The sequence below is a fragment of the Callionymus lyra genome, chromosome 16, assembly GCF_982586985.1.
Source record: "Callionymus lyra chromosome 16, fCalLyr1.hap1.1, whole genome shotgun sequence".
In the NCBI taxonomy this organism is placed as follows: Eukaryota; Metazoa; Chordata; class Actinopteri; order Syngnathiformes; family Callionymidae; genus Callionymus; species Callionymus lyra.
The window spans coordinates 3,707,128-3,725,680 of NC_141833.1; the positions used below are offsets into that span (position 1 = coordinate 3,707,128).

General features: G+C 38.8%; 2 protein-coding genes across 2 annotated transcripts; both read right to left on the reverse strand.

Annotated features, from left to right (window-relative positions):
- Positions 1-154: 154 nt before the first annotated feature.
- LOC148063252 (solute carrier family 22 member 13-like) lies at positions 155-5,067 on the reverse strand. The gene is made up of 10 exons (XM_087811516.1): positions 4,696-5,067; positions 4,534-4,637; positions 3,532-3,686; positions 3,290-3,458; positions 2,011-2,131; positions 1,540-1,634; positions 1,261-1,475; positions 1,090-1,198; positions 587-793; positions 155-490 (listed from the first exon to the last, which is right to left on the reverse strand). The coding sequence occupies exons 1-10, from the start codon at positions 5,065-5,067 to the stop codon at positions 421-423; spliced, it is 1,617 nt and encodes a 538-aa protein (XP_087667642.1). The 3' UTR covers positions 155-420.
- A 3,496-nt stretch (positions 5,068-8,563) lies between these two features.
- On the reverse strand, positions 8,564-17,802 carry LOC148063253 (serine/threonine-protein kinase OSR1-like). Its single transcript, XM_087810753.1, has 17 exons — positions 17,601-17,802; positions 16,949-17,061; positions 16,546-16,655; positions 16,190-16,330; positions 15,659-15,714; positions 15,178-15,287; positions 14,993-15,094; positions 13,840-13,973; positions 13,696-13,744; positions 13,243-13,308; positions 13,033-13,155; positions 12,022-12,057; positions 11,726-11,863; positions 11,445-11,556; positions 11,308-11,376; positions 10,430-10,494; positions 8,564-10,363 (listed from the first exon to the last, which is right to left on the reverse strand). Exons 1-17 carry the CDS (start codon positions 17,668-17,670, stop codon positions 10,289-10,291), a joined length of 1,569 nt encoding a protein of 522 aa, XP_087666879.1. The 5' UTR covers positions 17,671-17,802; the 3' UTR covers positions 8,564-10,288.
- Between the last annotated feature and the right edge of the window lie 751 nt (positions 17,803-18,553).

Here is an 18,553-nt window from a genome sequence, read left to right on the forward strand (position 1 = left end):
ACATAAGAAAGCATCAACCTTTTAACCTTCCTATTGTCTTAGGTTCAAGGTCTTAATGTCCCTTTGCTTACAGAAAAACATACGCAAATGCAGGTCGTTCACCTTGACCCAGAGAAAAAACAAGGGTTAAAGTGAAAAAAAAGTCTCTTTACACTTCCTTTTCCAGCTTTTTAATTGTTTTGAGCAACCATTTTAATAAAACCTCCCACCATTTTAAAGCCAAAAGTGCCACCACACTGTTTCATGAAGCTTCATAAGCCACCATGCTTTATTTATAGGTTTTGCTTGTGCCATAGTTCGACATAGAGATACTTGAATAAAAAAAATGAGTATTTATCACAGAAGGAAGTTTAATCAAAAACATCAAATCACATTAAAAAATAAAGTTCTGAAGGTCATAGCCAGAGTGAAGAAGGAAAACTAGAGTTTGGTTGATTTTGGTACATAAAGATAAGCCAGGTGGGATGAATTCTCCATCTTCTTGGTGTTTCTGAAATGCAATAAATAGTTTTCTGATGAATTGTTCTCGAGCTTTGAAATACAAAATTAAAGAAACACAGTGGAATTCTTCCACGAAAATGATTACCTGGCCCCTTCTGCCTCAGTGGTGTTGTCCGGGAGTTCCTTTCTCCTGGTTTCCGGAAGTAAAAACACCACAGCGCCACTTACAATGGATAGGCAGCTGAAGATAATGATGGGTGCTGACCGATGGTACACAGCTAGCATGTTGACGGCGGGAGACAGAAGTCCTGCTACTCTAAAGGAAATGGAACCCAAGCCCACGGCTGTCTGCCTGAAATACAGGTTTTTAGAATAGTCGCCATGAGGGAAAATATTGATCAAATCTGACAACCAGCTAGAGATGGGCTGATGAAGCTTCATATAGCATTTTATTTTTCGACCAGTAGATCTTGTAGATTAAAATAAATGTTTTTCTGTGCTTTAAAACAGTAGGTTAAAGCCATAGGTAAGACAGTGAAGAGTGACATCTAGTGGACTCTGAGGATGATGCTTCATGAAGCCTCACTAGCCCATCTTTACACAAGCACAACACATTCATGTCTCTCGTAAACGTGTAAAGTTTCAAACCTGACAGAAGTGGGAAACAGCTCCTGAATGTAAACCATACAAACCGACCCGCCCCAGTTTAGGAAGAACTTCCCGGCAGTTACGAGCGCTGTGATCGCCACAGCATTTTCTGCAAATGAAGATGTAGCTTTCAGAATATCAACTCAGTGATGTTCTCTGGAGGAGGTTCACCTTGTGGAAACGCCAGAGTCAAGAGGCAGACCAACCCTGCCGCCAGCAGGGTCAGGATCAGGGACAGTTTTCTCCCGATGACCTCCAGAAAGAGGATGCAGAGCAGGTGAGCTGGTGTTTCGCAAGCTCCGAACAGCAACTGCACCACGAAAATGCTCAGACCGAACTTCCCCACATTCAGAGTGAGGCAGAAGTATCCCAAGTTAAGAGAAAACCTAGTCAGAACATCCAATTATTCTTAAGAACATACAATCACAGTTGTGAAAGTGAGTCACTCACCAGGCAAAACATATTATGACCAAGTATTTCATCAGTATCCTTGAGTTAAATAGAGCTCTAATTCTTCCCTTTTGGATTGATCCTACTTCCTTCACCTGGAAAGAGGAAGGACATGCTGTAGAAGTAAGTACGCAATGGACATGAGTCACTCAAACTTTGGACCGGGTCTATCTTTCTGAACATGTAAGTGTCCTGCATTGCTAGCATTAAGACAATACAGTACATCACAAACTAGTGTTGGAGTGATGAAGCTTCATGAAGCATCATCCTCATTCTCAGAGCCCACTAGTCAGTCTTTCCCCAATAATCTTTGCCTGTGAGCAACTATTTAAAAAAAAACATCCCAGCATTCTATAGCCAAGAGCGCCATCTACTGAACTTAGAGAATGTTGACACTGTTTCGTGAAGCTTCATCAACCCATCACTACCACAAACCCCAGGAAGTTGATCTATGACAAGACAACCGCTGACCTCCGCCAGAGAAGCCTCTGAAATCTTCTTTTTATTGATTTCAGCAACTTTTCTGATCAACGTTTTTGCTTCTTCAGTCCTTCCTCGCTCCAGCAGCCACCTGGCGGACTCGGGGATGAACCTAATAGAACCAAATTTGAGTAACAACAAACCGACAACACAATGCCCAAGATACATTCTTGAGAAAAATACTCTGCCGATGGTATTTAAAACCCCATCAGCAGAAAGCTAGAGTCGGCAGAAGTCCAGGGAATCAAAATACTACCTGATTGGAACCATAGCAGTGAAAACAAAAATGCAAATTTGAATCCCTCTTTTTTAATTAACACAAGCAATATTAATGATAAAGGACAACTAATGTATTGATTTGAGCGTCTCTTAAATTGATCTTATACGTCTATTGTACTCATCAGTATGTGTCTGTTTGTACAAAACTCTCTTTTCATTGAAATATTTACATTAGAAAGTGAGCCTAAGCCCCGCCCACTGAAAAAAGGCTTCACTTTACTGGAGATAAAAATCTTGTTTACAATAACCACGCCCACTCTACTGTGATTGGTCAAACATCAAGGTTTGTCACTGCACGTCATCAATTCCCTAAATCTCCACCTTCAAGGGACTTGTTGTATAAACAAAGCGGGGCATGATTACAGCTTGCAGGAGGAGTAAAGCCCATTATTATGTCATAATGGACTCTGCTCTTGTAACCTTTATAAAGTATCTTCAAAACATTACATCTTCAAAGGATTGGTCTTAAGAACACTTTTTCCTGGTGCTTGTTTTGTCTTAGTGGCCTATGATCTTGTTCTTTGAACAACATAGCAATACCGAAGAAAGCAATATCTTGAAGTGCCATGCTGAGGAGACTTTATGAAGCATTGTCCTCCTTTTCAGATCCCACTAGATGGTGCTCTTTGCTGTATAATTTTTGGCTTTAAGCATATTTTTTTAAAGGATCTTCTAACAATTTCTAGGCGAAGAGAACCTGAAACTGAATCAACCTGGGTTCTAATTCTGGAAATACTTTATTTGATTGTTTCTGCCTAGTAAAATCATTTGAATTTAGATAGATAAACTTTATTTGTGGCATTTAGATCCTTCAGGGAGGTTTGCACTGACTCTATGCTTTGTGTTTGTCATTGTTTTTGTGAATCTCTATGACGCCAGTGCTTCTAACAATTTTGGAAGTCAATTAAAATGGCAGTTTATCACTCTGAAGAACACAAATCTAGGATAAAAAGTAAACCTATAATTTAGGAACAGGATGGCATTTACGAACCATATATATATGAAAACAACAGCCTGCAGGCCAGCAATGACAAACTGTGTGATCCGCCAGTCACGGATAAAATAGACGATTCCAGCCATGGCACACTGACCCAAACAGGCGAACATTTGACCCACGCAGGTGGCAAAGGAGCGTTTAGTGACTCCGATCCACTCGGTACCTGTGAGGAAGGAGAGAGACTAAAGTTCAACAACGATCTGCTGCAGGTGAGATGAAGTGACAACAGTTCTTACCTAACACTGTGGCATTGATTCGATATCCTCCAATCGCAGATCCAATGATGAACTGAGCCACCAAGTAGATGTAGAGGTTTGGAGACACAGCAGACACGATGACAAATAACAGCATAAGCACCGTGGGGATCTGTGTGGTTCTCAGGCGGCCGTACCTGAAGCAAGGAAATGGAGGTTTGTACTTAATAGCAAAAGTGTTTTGGATCTACACTTTTCTTTCATTTTAAAAAATTGTTTGCGTTTAACACGATAGGGAATTGTTGCTATCCACCTGAACACCAAACTTTATGACATTCACATGCCAACCGATCATGACCACGTACACCAGGGTTGTCACACTTGCAGGCCAAACTAAATGTATATTTTCCTAAAAAGTAACTACGGTTTTGATATTGTCTTTCATCCTTTGAGCGGCAAGTAATCTTAATTATCTCTGTGTTTGTCCTTTTTAACCAAACAAATCCTTTTCCTTCAACATTCATTCTATTCCAGCTACTTCGGGAAAGAAGCGGGGGACACCCTGGACAGGACGCCAGTCTGTCACATGACACACAAAGACACACAATTATTCACGCACAAACCTATGGACAATATCAGTTTTACTCATATGGTTGATATCCACAATCTCTGTCTCTTATCTGACTTCTTCATAGGTCACCATATCAACATATACTTTGATTTGAACTCCAGGACAACCATCTTTGGGAACACATAAAACGACCTGGTCCCCCAGACGTGTGGTTTACACTGCTGCAATTACACGGTCCTGCTGGTATGAGCTGTTCAGTCATGGTGATGCTTTACCTATTCCTGACCTTCTCTTTCTTAAGTGCCTGGTAACTTGATTCATAAGGTTCTTTCTATGAAAACCATCCGGCCATTTGTCCTCTAACACATAAACATGAGCTTTAACTCTGATATTCTCAGTAATCAGTTACCTAGTATACAATTTGAATAAAAAAAAAAGGTTGCAAAATAGAGGGACCATTGATGTTTTCTTACGATTCAGCAGGAGCTCCAAACATTAATGATCCAGCAAGAAAACCAGCCATTATGATTGTCTGTGTCACTCCAGCCATGTTGGATTTGTCACACACCAGATCGAACTGTAGAAAGAAGCAGAGGTTGAGCCTCAGCGACACACAATGATGCAGCAGGACTCACGTCAGTCACGATGGTGGAGGTGTAGAGAGAGCTCAGGTACACCCATCCACTCTGACACGCCGTGGTCTCGTTGAGTCCATATTCTCTGATGTCGCTGATGTTCCAGTCCACAGGAGCGAACATCCGACAGCGACTGAAGCTCCCATCCTGCTCCCGGGGCACAGTCAGGTTCAGCTGCTCACCTGGACTCAGCTTTCCATCTGCCCTGAGGATCCAGTCTGTGTTACAGTGTCGCTCCGGATCTGTTTCAACAAATAGAAAACTACAAAAATAAAGGGGTAGGATGAAATTAGGAAAAGCTAGTCCGAGAAGAATGAGCTTCTGGAATAATCCGAAATCTCCGATGATCTTCAGGATTTCCCCGAAAGCCATGTTGTTCCTGTTCAGGCGAGCGGTGCTCAAGGACTGATTTAGACTCTGGCAAAAGTGCAAATCAATGTTTGACAACCTGTCTGTGGTCAGTAACTAAATGTGAAGAAGGATCACATATCAGGGACAAATATAAACCATGTGTGATAATACCTGACCTGCCAAAAATGATGTGAGCAGGGCCTCCCCTCGGTGTGCATGTTTACCTTCTCGTCGTCTCACTGCAGAAACATCAATATTGAACTTCTGAAATGTCTTAAGCTAACAATAAAAGCTTGAGTGGAAAGTGAAGGTGAAAATGTGTCAAAAAACTTGTTGTGTCACTGTTTTATTTGTGGGGGCACAGGTGCTCCACAGTTTTCTTGTTGAAAGTGCACTATTGTTGTTATGATCCTCAAGTCTTTTGGACGATTGTTTTGCAGATGCTTCTCGTCAACTTTCTCTATCACCAACATGTCATCCAGATATAGATCTAAATGTTCTTGAGAAAATTCACACGTGTATGGTGATGTTTTTAGGGAAGTTCACGGAACTCAAACAGAGAAATCCAAGAGCCAAGTAGAACAAAACAAAAGTTAATTTACAGGAGAAGCTAGACAATGGTCAACAGGATGGCTCGCTTTACTATAATTGATAATTGATCATGTTTGCGACACCCAGGAGAATACACCATGAGGGGAAGTATTTTTGCAATGACTCTGCAAAAAAATGTTTAACATGAAGTCAGTAACTGGGTGTGAAAGAAAAGCGCAGGCAAATGTAAGTAAGTAAGTAAGTAAGTAAGTAATATTTATTTATATAGCGCTTTTCGAGACCAGGGTCACAAAGCGCTTAGACAATCAAAACAATACTCAAAAAAGTACATACTTTAAAGATCAAGATAATACTGAGAACAACACAGGAGTTCGAGAAATTCAAGGAAAAGCCTGAACAAATAGAAACGTCTTAAGGTGTTTCTTAAAGGAGTCAGTAGACTCCATCAAGCGCAAAGAGAGAGGAAGATCGTTCCAAATCTTAGGAGCAACAGCCTGAAAAGATTTCTCTCCTCTGGTCCTGAGCCGTGTGCGTGGAACCATAAGTAGATTCTGATCCACAGACCTCAGAGCCAGAGCTGGGGTGTAAGGCTGGATCAAATCAGTGATGTAAGGAGGAGCCTGACCATGAATAGATCTGAAAGTAAGAACCAGAATTTTTAAGTTGATCCTGAAAGAAACTGGAAGCCAGTGATGAGTTTTAAGGATCGGAGAAATGTGAGTTCTTCTACTTGAGCGGGTCAGAATTCTCGCTGCAGAGTTCTGAATCAACTGCAGACGAGACAGATCCTTCTTGTTAAGACATGAAAACAAACTGTTCCAAACGAGAAGAAACAAACGCATGGATTACAAGCTCTAGATCATGTTCCGACAACATTTTCCTAAGTTTAGAGATTTTTCTCAGTTGAAGGAAACAGTTTCTGGTCAGTTTTCTGCAGTGTTGAACTAGAGACATGTCTTTATCAAATACAACACCCAGGTTTCTCAGGCTCAGTTTGACAGACTAACCTAAGTCACCCAAGTATTGACTCAACCCTGGAATCTTATCATCAGGAGCAATCACCAGAGTTTCAGTTTTGTCCACATTTAGCTGTAAAGTGTTTTCACTCAGCCATTGTTTGATTTCTAGCAAACAATTGACTAAGCTGTTCAGCCTTTGGGGCTCAGTTGAATGTATGGTTGTCAATAATTGAGCTGCAGCTGTTTGGCCAGTTAAGAAGGTCTCCTGATATCAAGATTCGGAATCCATTTCTTCCTCACAATTTAACAGATTAGCTTTGAAAGAGAAAAATCTTATAATTGCAAGATGAAATATTAGAAGTCCTTGTGGATTAATGTTAAGAAGATATTGAGAAGTTAACTAGTCACTTATTTGCAACAGAAAGAAAAAAAAAGTAGTTGAGCAGTGACTAAGCAGAATTGGAAAGTACTCTGGTCAGAACTGGACTTGAGTTAATGTAGATTTTATCCCTTACATTTTAAGAACCTTCCTTTTGAATACTGGAAATATAATTGATATTATTGATAAGTGAATGATTGTGAATGTTTTGAAATATTAGTTTTACCTTTAATTTAAAGCAGCTCTGGGTAGTTTTGGGTAATATTTTTGTACTGAAAAAACTTGTGATGACACATCAACTTAAAACTAGTTGAATGACTCGTATACTGTGACTTGAGGGTGTTGTATGATTTTTATTTTCACTGTAAAACTTGGGGATGGTGTGAACAGCTGGTTGTGGTGGGGGGGAGGGGCAAATTAAGGTACAAAAAGTTAAAGTTATGTTATTTACAAAGCCGTCATAACATATTTCATTATCCACAATCTGATGTATTACCTCATGGGTATCCATCCTTCATTCAGCCAATGGAAGTCTGGAAACAGAAAATTCATCCAACTGCTGCAAACCAGGACGTTTAGCAAGTGCTCATGGGAAATGTGGTCCCCCGTAGGGCTAAACATTACCACTTTAGTCCACTGGCGTCGCTCTACTAAAAATCGCATAGAATCGCTTTAATAGAAGCCAAAAACCTTTTTTTATTATTATTATTTTTATGATAAAATGGAGATTTCAACTAATGAAAAACTCCAACCATCCTGACTCACTCACATGTTTCAAGTGTTGAAGTCTTCCTCTCTAAGATGCAGTAAGTTTCCCAGCGAACGAGAAGTTACGAGAGCGGACCTAATTATGACGTAATAACGGACTTCACTCCTCCTCCAGCCCGCTTTGTTTATACAACGAGTTCCTTGGAGGTAGAGTCTTCCGGGATTGATGACACACAAACCTCGATGCTTAACCAATCACAGCAGAGTTGGTGTGGTCATGGTAAACACGATTTAATCTCCAGAAAAACAAAGTGTTTTCAGTGGGCGGGGCTTTAGCACATTTTCTAATGTAAATATTTCAATGAAAAGAGAGTTTTGTACAAACAGACACATACTGATCAGTTAAATAGAGGTCCAACATCTATTTTAGAGACATTCAAATCAACACATTAGTTGCTCTTTAAAAAGTTGCTAAAAGACAAAGATTATACCTGAAGATAGTTGTTTAAACCCTGAGCCTGGAAAATAATCGTTTCATGAAGCTTTATCAGCACATCACTACTAAGAGTTTAAGCAGGTAGGATCAGCGCTAAATTCATGAGACAATTCTGGAGTGTAATGATTTACCTAGCTCAGTAGATGGCACTGTTGTCTGGAAAAACAGTTTCTCTAAGCTAAAGAAAAAGTACCATCTAGTGGGCTCTTCAAATGAGGACGATGCTTGGTGAGGTTTTATCCACTCATCACTACAGTAAGTCAAGTCCTCTCTAGCGTTGGACTTCTTTCCTTTGTGATTCTACTTCATCTTTGGAGCTTTAGTGACACTTATTTGCATCAAAACACATCTTGTAACTTACCAGATAATGATAAATCAAACAGTAAATGCAATGAAATAAAAACAACAAGAGAGAGAGCAAAGTAAAACTAATTGTTTATTTTTCATACATTGGCCTTCAGAAGTGAAAAATGCATCAAGTTAATAGTGACAAATCTCTAAGGTGCTGATAGAACAAATCAAGTGAGTGTTTAGTGATGCGGGCACGACTCCTGCAGTGGAAATGATTACAAAACAAACTGTGGAGAGACGAGTCAGCATCAGTATTTACAAGAGAATGGATCTAAACATGGACATGGTCAAAGTCAAATGGAAAAATAAGTGTGACGGTGCCTGGAGGGGGAATCAAACGTACGTTCACAACATCTGAACAAACACGATTTACATTAGAACTGAGCGCAGCAGCAGCATACAACCGCACTGGGGGAGACCAGGGGGGGTTGGAAAGCACAAGAGAACATAAAAACAACTTTGAGATTTTGGTTCACCAAGAGGACCAGATGCCAGCAAGCTTTTTACACAGAAACACAGCAGGTAACAGCAGCTACAGCCAGCTGAGTGGAATGTTTTTCTCTTAGAACATCACACCCTCGCTATCTGGTCTTCAGAGGATGCATCCTTTACACCTGTATTTTAAGCTTAACAGCAAAGATACGGCCCTGAAATATTTTTTAACGAAGAATAATGTAACCCTTGTCCCCTCAATAACTTCACCTCAAATGTAATGTGCACTTAAATCCCCGCATTTCTACCCATTTACAGTTTGTTTTAAGGAAACTGTAGCAGTAACTGACCAGTAAACTTTGCATATACACAGTAACTTGGTTGATCTTTTGACAAGTAGTTTGTATTTTTAATAATAATCAATTTGATCAGAAATATACATTTTATTTTCGCTTTATTGCTTTCAAATGCACAATTATGTGTACGCTCACTAAAACTCTATTGTCAATACTCACTTTAAAAGGTAATAAAACGTAAACTGTCATTATTGTATCGTTTCCAACAATCTGGGAAAATCTAGGATCCAAATTTGAATCAATACCAGGTGGTTTTATCCAACTTTTTTTTTTAAAGTGGGTCGAACTGTAGTTTGAATAAACGGTCCAGCACTCAGGATTTCTTCCATGCTTGAACAGACTGGGATCTAAAGTGTTCTGATGCTGACCTGGGACTACACTGGAAGCACTGTACGAAGAAGAAAGGATCAGGCAAGTGATCACATGGTGCGAACAGACAACTATTGCATAGAATGAATGATCAGGAACGATGATTTGAATAGTCAAAAGTAGAAACGTCATCAGTGTAGCTCTTTGGTTTGGACCACTGATGCTTCAGACAAAAGTCTAGTTTGATCAAGAATAGATAAGTAAGTCGATTGCATCTCCTCTGATATGATTTCAACGGTTACAGCCCATAATCACGGATTAACAGCCATCAAATAGCACTGGGGGCAACTACAGCTAAGGCTTGATCCCACTCCTCAGGTTAAGATCAAGTGCCAGTTAGAGATGGCACAACACTCTTGTGGCACAGTTTTCTTATCAAAGGCAAATCTTCCAGTTCCGACAGGACACGGCGGATTGTGCTTACCAATGAAAAAAGATCAACGTATGGAGTCGTCATGTATGATTGCATCTCTTCTCCCATTCATAAGCGCACTGTAAACGTTTCTGTGATCGGCAAAGACTTGTCGAGTCCTGCGGTAGAATCACACCCCTGCTGGCTTCCTCGTCCCCCTCCTCTCTTTGGCAGTAGTGGTACCTTAGAATCAGACTCAAGCACAGCTCTGCGGAAGCTCGCCTGGTCTTAGATGATGCTCAGCTGTGCAAAGCCGATGAGTTTAATGTCGTCGGGGATCTCGGACTCCTCCACACCAGAGGCCTGAGGACCAGGAAACAGACGTCAGACCAGGTTCACCTTCAAACCACTTTTCTAGGTCGATCTTACCAGTTTGAATGTCACATTGTTGTTACTGTGAGGGTCATCCACAATCTTTTGCAAATTGGCAGCAACTAAAATTAGAGGAGAAAAAAAGCATTATCAAGATTCTCAATGCAAAACTCAATGCAAAAGATGAAAATAAATGAAACAAGAGCAGAAATTGATATGTAAATATCTCCAGTTAGAATCTGATAACAAAGGTGAGGTCAATATATTTACAAATTATTTTCAACTGCTTGGTTTCAAATAATAAACATTACATTCTGAGAAATCGTACTTTTAAAAGACGCCCTAATGAATGTTTATGAATCTTATGATCTCTACGTTATGGAAGCACAATAGTCATAGTGCAATGAAGTGAAAGTTTATTTTCTACTTTCAATGATAATATTACTTGTTAACCTCCATTCGAGTGTACCAAGAGTACACAAGCTTTAATAGAGAGTAAATGTCAGAATGGGCTATATGTTGCATAATTAAGTCTTATACACCCACGGAGTCTTTAGCAAACTGTTTGTTTCATATATACGTATAAGATCGGATCCGAGTTTTCTGCATTGCTCATGAATCCAGAACAGGTTTTCAGTAGCCAAGAGCTTTATGTGCAAAACTGAACGTAGATTTATTTCTGCTTCATGAATGACACTACATGTTTATCTTGTCTGTTAAACACAGTACAGTTTAGATGTTTGACAAATGTAAGCAGAAGTTTTTTTATAGATCCGTGCTCAAAAATATAAATCGAAATAGATTAACCAATGTATTCATTTGTGAAGTTGTCCTGAGATTGGAGACCAGACACACTGGTGGATTTAAGCATCTGTAACTGTGCATCATGCAACTATTCATCTTCCCATGCATGAGTCCAGTTAGAAGCTACTTACCAATGACCAAGTCTCTACCATCAACCAGTCCAGCCGAGACCAACTCCTGAGAGACTCCGTCAGCGGAGTCTGACAACGGTAGAGAGGAACATGAGACCGGACATTTATACTGAGAAAGAAAAGTGCACAAATCCTACCTCTGCCTGACATGAACTCAAACTTGATGTCGTTCAGCTCCTTCTTAGTGTTCCGCAATCTCAGGACCAGGCGGATGGGGATGCTTTCATCGCTTGCTTCCACTACCTGTAACTGTATTTCAATAGAGCTTTAATAAAAGTGAACATTTGAAAACCTATTTGTGACCCATTTTAAATTACTTAAATTCAAATACCCTTTCTATGTTATTTTTCCTTAAGATATGGTGATATGCTAGAAACTACTTAAAAGAACATCCAGGTTGTTTGAACAGATATTTCACCTGTGCAATCGGAGCATGTAAGGGGCTCGCTGGTTGAGCCTGTGGCACCGTGTCTTGTCCAGCTTGGGCCACAAAGATCTCACCCACTGAGACTGGAGGCAGGAGGGACCCGGGGGAGCCCTCTGTTGGTGGGAAAAGCTAGGAAGTATGACAGCAAGTTAGTGATGCTGTAGTTGGCACCACATGCTCGTAAGAAAAAAGAAGAAGAAGAAGAGAGACATGCAGATCCCCTTCCCCCAGCCAGACATTATAATGAATCAAGATTTCTCAGTCATGTCCACTACTTTTGGACTCACCTCATTGTTCTGGGATCCGTCCCTCACCCTGGGTGACTGTAGAATGGACATGACAGATTGTCAAAATTAAAACCATGCAGTACTTTCTTTCACCCAAAGAACAAACTTCAGTAAGACAGGATTAGGAACAGGTTCACATCCGTCACAATTGAGAGGAAAGCTGGATAAACATCCCACAACCAGATTGATTTAGGGCCACGCTGGAATATCATCGTCACTTTATTTGATTTGACGGTTTCCATTTGCATGCCAACACAGCTTGGTTAAACCACAACACTGCACCAGACTGACATGGAAATAGTACAGTAGTGATGGACTGATGAAGCTTCATGAAGCAGGGTCGTCATTTTCCAAGCACAGTAGATGGCGCTCTTTGCTTAAATATTAATGGAAGTTTGAATGAGTTGATCAAAGCCCAAGATTATACAGCAAAGAGTGACACATATTGGGCTCTGAAAATGAGGAAAATGCTTATTTTTCATCTGCACATCACTGCTGTATAGATCATCCATTAGAAACCACATACAATGATTTGATTGGGTGGTTTCCTGGTATGTGGGCTCAAAATCAGCCCCCAAAAACATCTAATTTACATTGATCATTATTGCATAAATAAATATTGTTGCAGGGGTTCATGTAAATGAAGATTTTTTAATGTGAAATTATTCAATCATTGTGTCATCTCAGGTATTAGTAATAGTACATTTTAATAGATTAGGTTCACATAATGTTAATGAAATCTTTTTTTTTTCTTTTTTTTTATTAAGATATGAGAATTTGTGATTTTTAGATGAGATGTATACAAAAACATTGTTATAAATTGTAATTTTAAAAAGCAAAAGAATTTGGAAAACAGAGAGTGTTATGTGAATATATTTCCAAGCCAATTTTGACAGGTTCAATTGTCCCTCCATATTTTCAAATTTTAGAAACATGATTTACAAAAAGAAAACGCATGGCACCATTTCAAATAAAAATGACATGACAACTGTATCATGCATGTTTTCTCACCCGCAGAGCTGCCACAGCAGCTTTTCCCTCCTCACTCTCCTCATCCAGCTCATCGTCACTCCATTCCCATCCACCATCCTCCGTCTTGTGGAGGCGGCCACTTGATCCCGGCACCCGTCTAACCTGCGCAGTTTAGTGACATCAAAACACTTTTAGCTTTATCTCACTCATGAATGGAAGCAGAGATCACTATATTAACAGGCACTGAACCTTTTTCGATCGCTCAGATATAGAAGGTCCTTTTTGGAGGAGCCTTTCGAACAAGTAGTCATTGCTCTAGAAGAGAGAAAAGTGTGAGACAACATATATTGCACAGATTAAAACTAATAATGTCATTCACAGCTAAGAGATTTGTGACTTAATTTAGAATAGTTCTACCATTAAACCAAAAGTCTTTCAGATTCTTTCGATTCTTGCAATGTACTGTGGCTGACAACACTTTCCTAAATGCATTTCCTTACATGACTACACAACCTTTCTGTACCTTTTTTATTGTGTCAAAACGCTTAAAAAAAAAACATAAACCCTAAATATTGAAGTGACCCAGTCAACCAGGGGGCAGAATATTTTAAGGACTGACTACCATCAAGAGTTACATCTGTAACCTTCTTCGCTTTTTGCCAAAAAAAAGAAAATGGCAAAAAAAATGTGATAAAGACTCACCTTGGCTTTTGTGAAGAATTTGTGCTTGAGTAACTCGGCTGCCGTTGGCCTAAAAAGAAATAGTTTTAAATAAGAGATGCAAAAAAAGAAGAAACAATCAAAACAAAACAAAATAATGGAAAAAGGGAACATTTCAGAATTTACCTTTTTTCAGGATCTCTTTGTAAACATAAGGAGAGCATCTTCCTGAATGACTTGCCATACTTCTTTACCATCTCCTTGTCAGTGATGCCAGTCTCCAGGCAGGGCGGGTCGTTCTGCAGGGTTAGCATCAACACCTGAACAGAAAGAAATCAACACTCAGTCATGACAGTCTGAAAAAGTCCTTCAAGTCATTCAATTATCAGATATTTTATAAAAGGCAGCTGGATTATTAATTTTAACTTGTTTACTCCCAAATGACTGAGCATTTACTGTAGTGATATTTCTCATTTAAATGATTCTTGAAAAACAATAAAAAGGTTCTTCTGAAACAATTGTTCAGGGTTTATTGAAATCTGTTTGCATTTAAATGTAAACAAATCTTTATCGTAAAATAGTTGTGCTTGCCAGGTTTCATGGAGTTTGTAGATCAGAGACAATTATTATAGTGCAGAGAGTGCCATCTACTGGCCTTTTAAAATTATGACACTGAATCATGATTCAGCTGCAAGAAAATATTTGTCTGATGTACGATGAATACCTATTATAAATTTCATTTATTCAGTATAATATTCTTTTAAAAAATAAAGCTTTTGTATTGTTTAGATGATTGCAATTTTTACTTTGAAAGCAACAAAATTCAAAAAAGTAATGTGTTGCTCTTTGACTTCATTTATGGGGCCTTGTCTTCAAATATATTTTAAAGCTAAAAAGCCACACTTTTGTTGTTGTACAGATTTTAAAATATGTTACTAGTCCAACTCTATCTCATTTTGTTTGGAACATGTGTTTTTGTGGGTATTTATTAATGAAAAATATTTCTTATTTCAATATTTTATTAATAGTTGTATTAATAAAAACATATTATTGATACTGAAACTTTATTAATTATTATTTACATTACATTTTAAATGATATAATAAACAATTACAATTCTGGCTTTTTTTAAATGTCAACAGATAACATTTGTTTCCTAACCACATGTTTTGCTTAAAGTGAGTCTTTAAGTTTTTATTTTTTAAAAAGTCAATCACAACAGTCCCTTTATATAATGTTTCCCCATAAGAAATATATATATACAAGTATATGGACTACTTTGGGTCATTCTTTTTCTTTAATTCTTAGGACTAAGGGTGGTAAAATATACGAGTTTCACCTTCATTGGAGGGTATTTATGATATGGAGCAGCCCCTGTTGCCAACTCAATAGCTGTGATCCCAAAGCTCCAGATGTCAGCTTTAAAGTCATAGCCGTTAGTCTGTGAATTGAAACAGAGCCTTGTTTAAAATCATCCTCAATGGGGAAAAAAAGAACACATGCGGAATCATAAGAGGATCTGACCTGTTCCATGACCTCTGGGGCCATCCAGCAAGGCGTCCCCACAAAAGTCTTCCGGACCTTGTTTCTAGTCATGTCTCCTCCAGCTGCTAGAAAGGCACTCACACCAAAATCTGAAAGACAATAAACAGTTTTATTTTATCCCCATTGTTAAACCTGAGAACAAAAAAAATTAAATTAATGAAAAAGTTTCAAAACCATGAATGACCAATAAAAAAACAAAAACCAAATAATGGAGTTTATTAACTTGAATTATTTAACCCATTTCAATGTAATGTTTGATCACATAAAAAGCCAAGGGGGAAGTTCAATGTTGTCACTTCACTTCTTCCCCCTCCTGTGTTTTGGCATTTATACTGAATATTGTGGAAAAACTATACATGGAAGCACAATGCATTATTGTATACATACACTGTTGAATTAATGTACTGACCAAAAACATTGTTAGACAAAGGAAACAAATGGAGAGAGGAAGTTACTGTACCAGCAATTTGCACAGAGCCATCGTCCCCAAGAAGGATATTTCCAGCCTTTAGATCACTGCAGAAGAGGAGCAGAAAAAACATGAACCTTCAAAAGGTAAAGACTGTAACAAAAGCTTGTCACCATCTTCAAACTTCAGGGGAGAACAAACATACAATTCAAACAAGTAGCTCTTTGATCTGCCGAGAGAGTTAAGAGACTGGTTGTCAGGTGGCTTTTCGATATCGAAGTCAAACCAGTCTCATGATTGGAACTGAGGGCCACATGTAGCTTAATGGAGGCTTTTACATTATTTACATTTAATCCCACTTACAGGTGGGACTAATGCATATTTTTAAATGTTCAACTCTTGTTCTGCATGGTGTGGAAGTCTTGAGGTGTCCATGACAAATTTATTTATTGGATTACCACAATTTGGTTAAAAAAAAGAAGAGAAATTAGCCTTATCTAATGTCTTATCTTGAGAAATCTAGTCTAGATCAAATAAATAATCGTGCCTCAGAACCCTAAAATATGCGTCACCCTTCCTTACCGATGAATCTGTCCATTTTTATGAAGATATTCTAGCCCCTCGAGTACATCTTTGAGGATTGTGGCAATGCAGGGCTCATCCAAGACCCCATTCTTATGATCACCACGGGAGATGGTGTGTTTGATGATGTCCAGAACTGAGCCTATTAGAGAAGACATGGTCAAGTTATACAAGTCAAATTTTATTAAAAATAGCAATCAAGGGTAAGAAATGTGCTTATGAAAACAAAAAGCAACCATGTAAGAAAACAGAAAAAGCAAAGAAAACGGTGACATCTTAGGCACAGACCAAACACGCATATTTAAGAGTGTAAAATATCTGCCTCAGCATATGATAAACTAAAAAAAAACAACTTTCCTCCACTCAGCAGCTTCATCACCAGCCACAGTTCGTCCTTCACCACAAAGGAAGTATAGTAGGAAACTATGTTGGGATGATGGCACTGACTCATTGCTTGGATCTCTTTCTGCAGAGTGACAGAAGTGACGAAACATGATTGAAGTTTATTGGCAAGTCAAGACCACGAAACCACCCTGGCTTAATGTTGCAGCTATAATTTTGCAAGTTAAAATCCATAAGCACAACAACAATAATGATGATAAATATTTATATATATAAATTATTATTTATCCCAATGTGAGGAGGTATAGAATAATGTCCTTACATGAAAAGTTAACATGTCATCTTTATTTTGTAGAAGTATCCAAAAAGCTTAAATCTTTCTGTGACATTTATATCTGTAAATAACCAGCAACTTACCCGAAGCTCCTCCATGCTTGTTTGACATTTTTCTAGATTGATGCGTTTTATTGCAACCTTTTCCTTGCTGGGTTTGCAATATGCTGCCTGGACCACAGCAGTGGCGCCACTTCCTGAGAAAAGAAAAAAAACCAACTTCAGCTAAAGCATCGTTATTTATTAAACCATTTAACGCCATAGATGTAAACTCATTGAGCAAACTTAACCAGTTTAGGCTGATCTATTGTTTTTGACAGGCAAGGCTGGTGGTAGCGGTGTGTTTAGATAAGTTGCGACTGAATATTTGTGTCATTCCTGTCGTTATCTGCAGTGCCCGACACGCGCACGAGTGACGTGCATGGTTTACAGGGAACAACACCCACTGATGAGTGCTCGCGTCACAGACTAGCCTGCGTCTAGTAGTTGAAGCTAATGCTTCAGAAAAACCAACTCGTCTTAACTTATTAACTATCTCAGAGGCCAGTTGACAGCGATACTACGATGGAAACGTCCGAACAATACGACGCCCAATGTGCCAGTATGTGTATCGTGTTCGGACTCCCTCCATGGCGTCTGCAGTACAGGAAGAATGCTAGTTATCTTGCAGTAGTTAGCAACCAGTAGACAGAAAGGGGAGGCTAGCACGCAGCTGCTAGCATGCTAAGCTACTCACCAATAACCTCATTCAGGACGTAGTCGTCTTTGTCGATGGACCAGACCTGAGGGCTCTGCTCTTCTGCCATATTGCCGTTTCCTTAATCCCGTAAACAATATGTGGAGTCGACGATGAAGCGTTTTATTCGCCGCTTGTTAGCCTCTCCATTCAGTTCCTCCAGTTCCGTTGATGACAACTCCTGCCGCTCCTGTCAACACAACTTCCCGCGACTGACGCTGCGTGTGACGTAGGCAGAGGAGGAGCCTGTAGACTGGCACAAATATGACGACATTTTGAGTGGGTCAGTTTGCACACTGATGGAGCTTGTAGATTACAAACCCTGATGCGATACTTACTTAGTTACGATAGATAATAACTGGAGCATTGAACGCACACTTTACAGAAGAAAAAAATGTTCTTATTTATGTTAGTTTGCTATTTTTGTTCGTTTACATTTTAATAGTTAAACTACTTCTTAGTGTTACATTTCTTACATTTTCCTGCAATTATATCCATTTTCATTGCTGCTGCTATGAGTTTTAATGTGTTTTGATATTTTAGATCAGGGGTCACCAACCTTTTTGCAACTGCAAGCTACTCAAAAGGAACCTTATGACCCCAAGGGCGACCATCTTTTTGTTATCAATATATATTCACCTCTGAATTAACTTATTACATATTATTATGGATGATAAATGATATTCAGTTTTTTTAGATGTATAAGTGCCGTGACGTTGAGTGTCCAGATATTTTAAAAAAGAAAAACAGTTCAAGAAGAAGATATCATGACATTGTTGTATTACAATTCTGGTGCAGATGGATTCTATTATGAAGGTAGTTTTATTTTTTTATTATTTCATATACCATTTCTATATTGACTCTTGCTGATTGGAACAATTGTTCAATGTAATAATAAAGAAATAAAACTACCTTCATGTTCTATTTCATTCTGATGTATAGATCCAAGATAT

Excerpts from the sequence above, each read along its gene's own strand:
- LOC148063252 (XM_087811516.1), bottom strand. The coding sequence starts at position 5,067 with ATGGCTTTCGGGGAAATCCTGAAGATCATCGGAGATTTCGGATTATTC. Across the intron at positions 3,459-3,531 it reads AATCAATGCCACAGTGTTAG|GTACCGAGTGGATCGGAGTC; the intron begins GTAAGAACTGTT and ends CCTTCCTCACAG. Across the intron at positions 1,635-2,010 it reads CAGAGGCTTCTCTGGCGGAG|GTGAAGGAAGTAGGATCAAT; the intron begins GTCAGCGGTTGT and ends TCCTCTTTCCAG.
- LOC148063253 (XM_087810753.1), bottom strand. The coding sequence starts at position 17,670 with ATGGCAGAAGAGCAGAGCCCTCAGGTCTGGTCCATCGACAAAGACGAC. Across the intron at positions 16,331-16,545 it reads ATGAAGCTGCTGAGTGGAGG|CTCAGTTCTGGACATCATCA; the intron begins AAAGTTGTTTTT and ends TTCTCTAATAGG. Across the intron at positions 11,864-12,021 it reads ACGGATCCCAGAACAATGAG|CTTTTCCCACCAACAGAGGG; the intron begins GTGAGTCCAAAA and ends CATACTTCCTAG.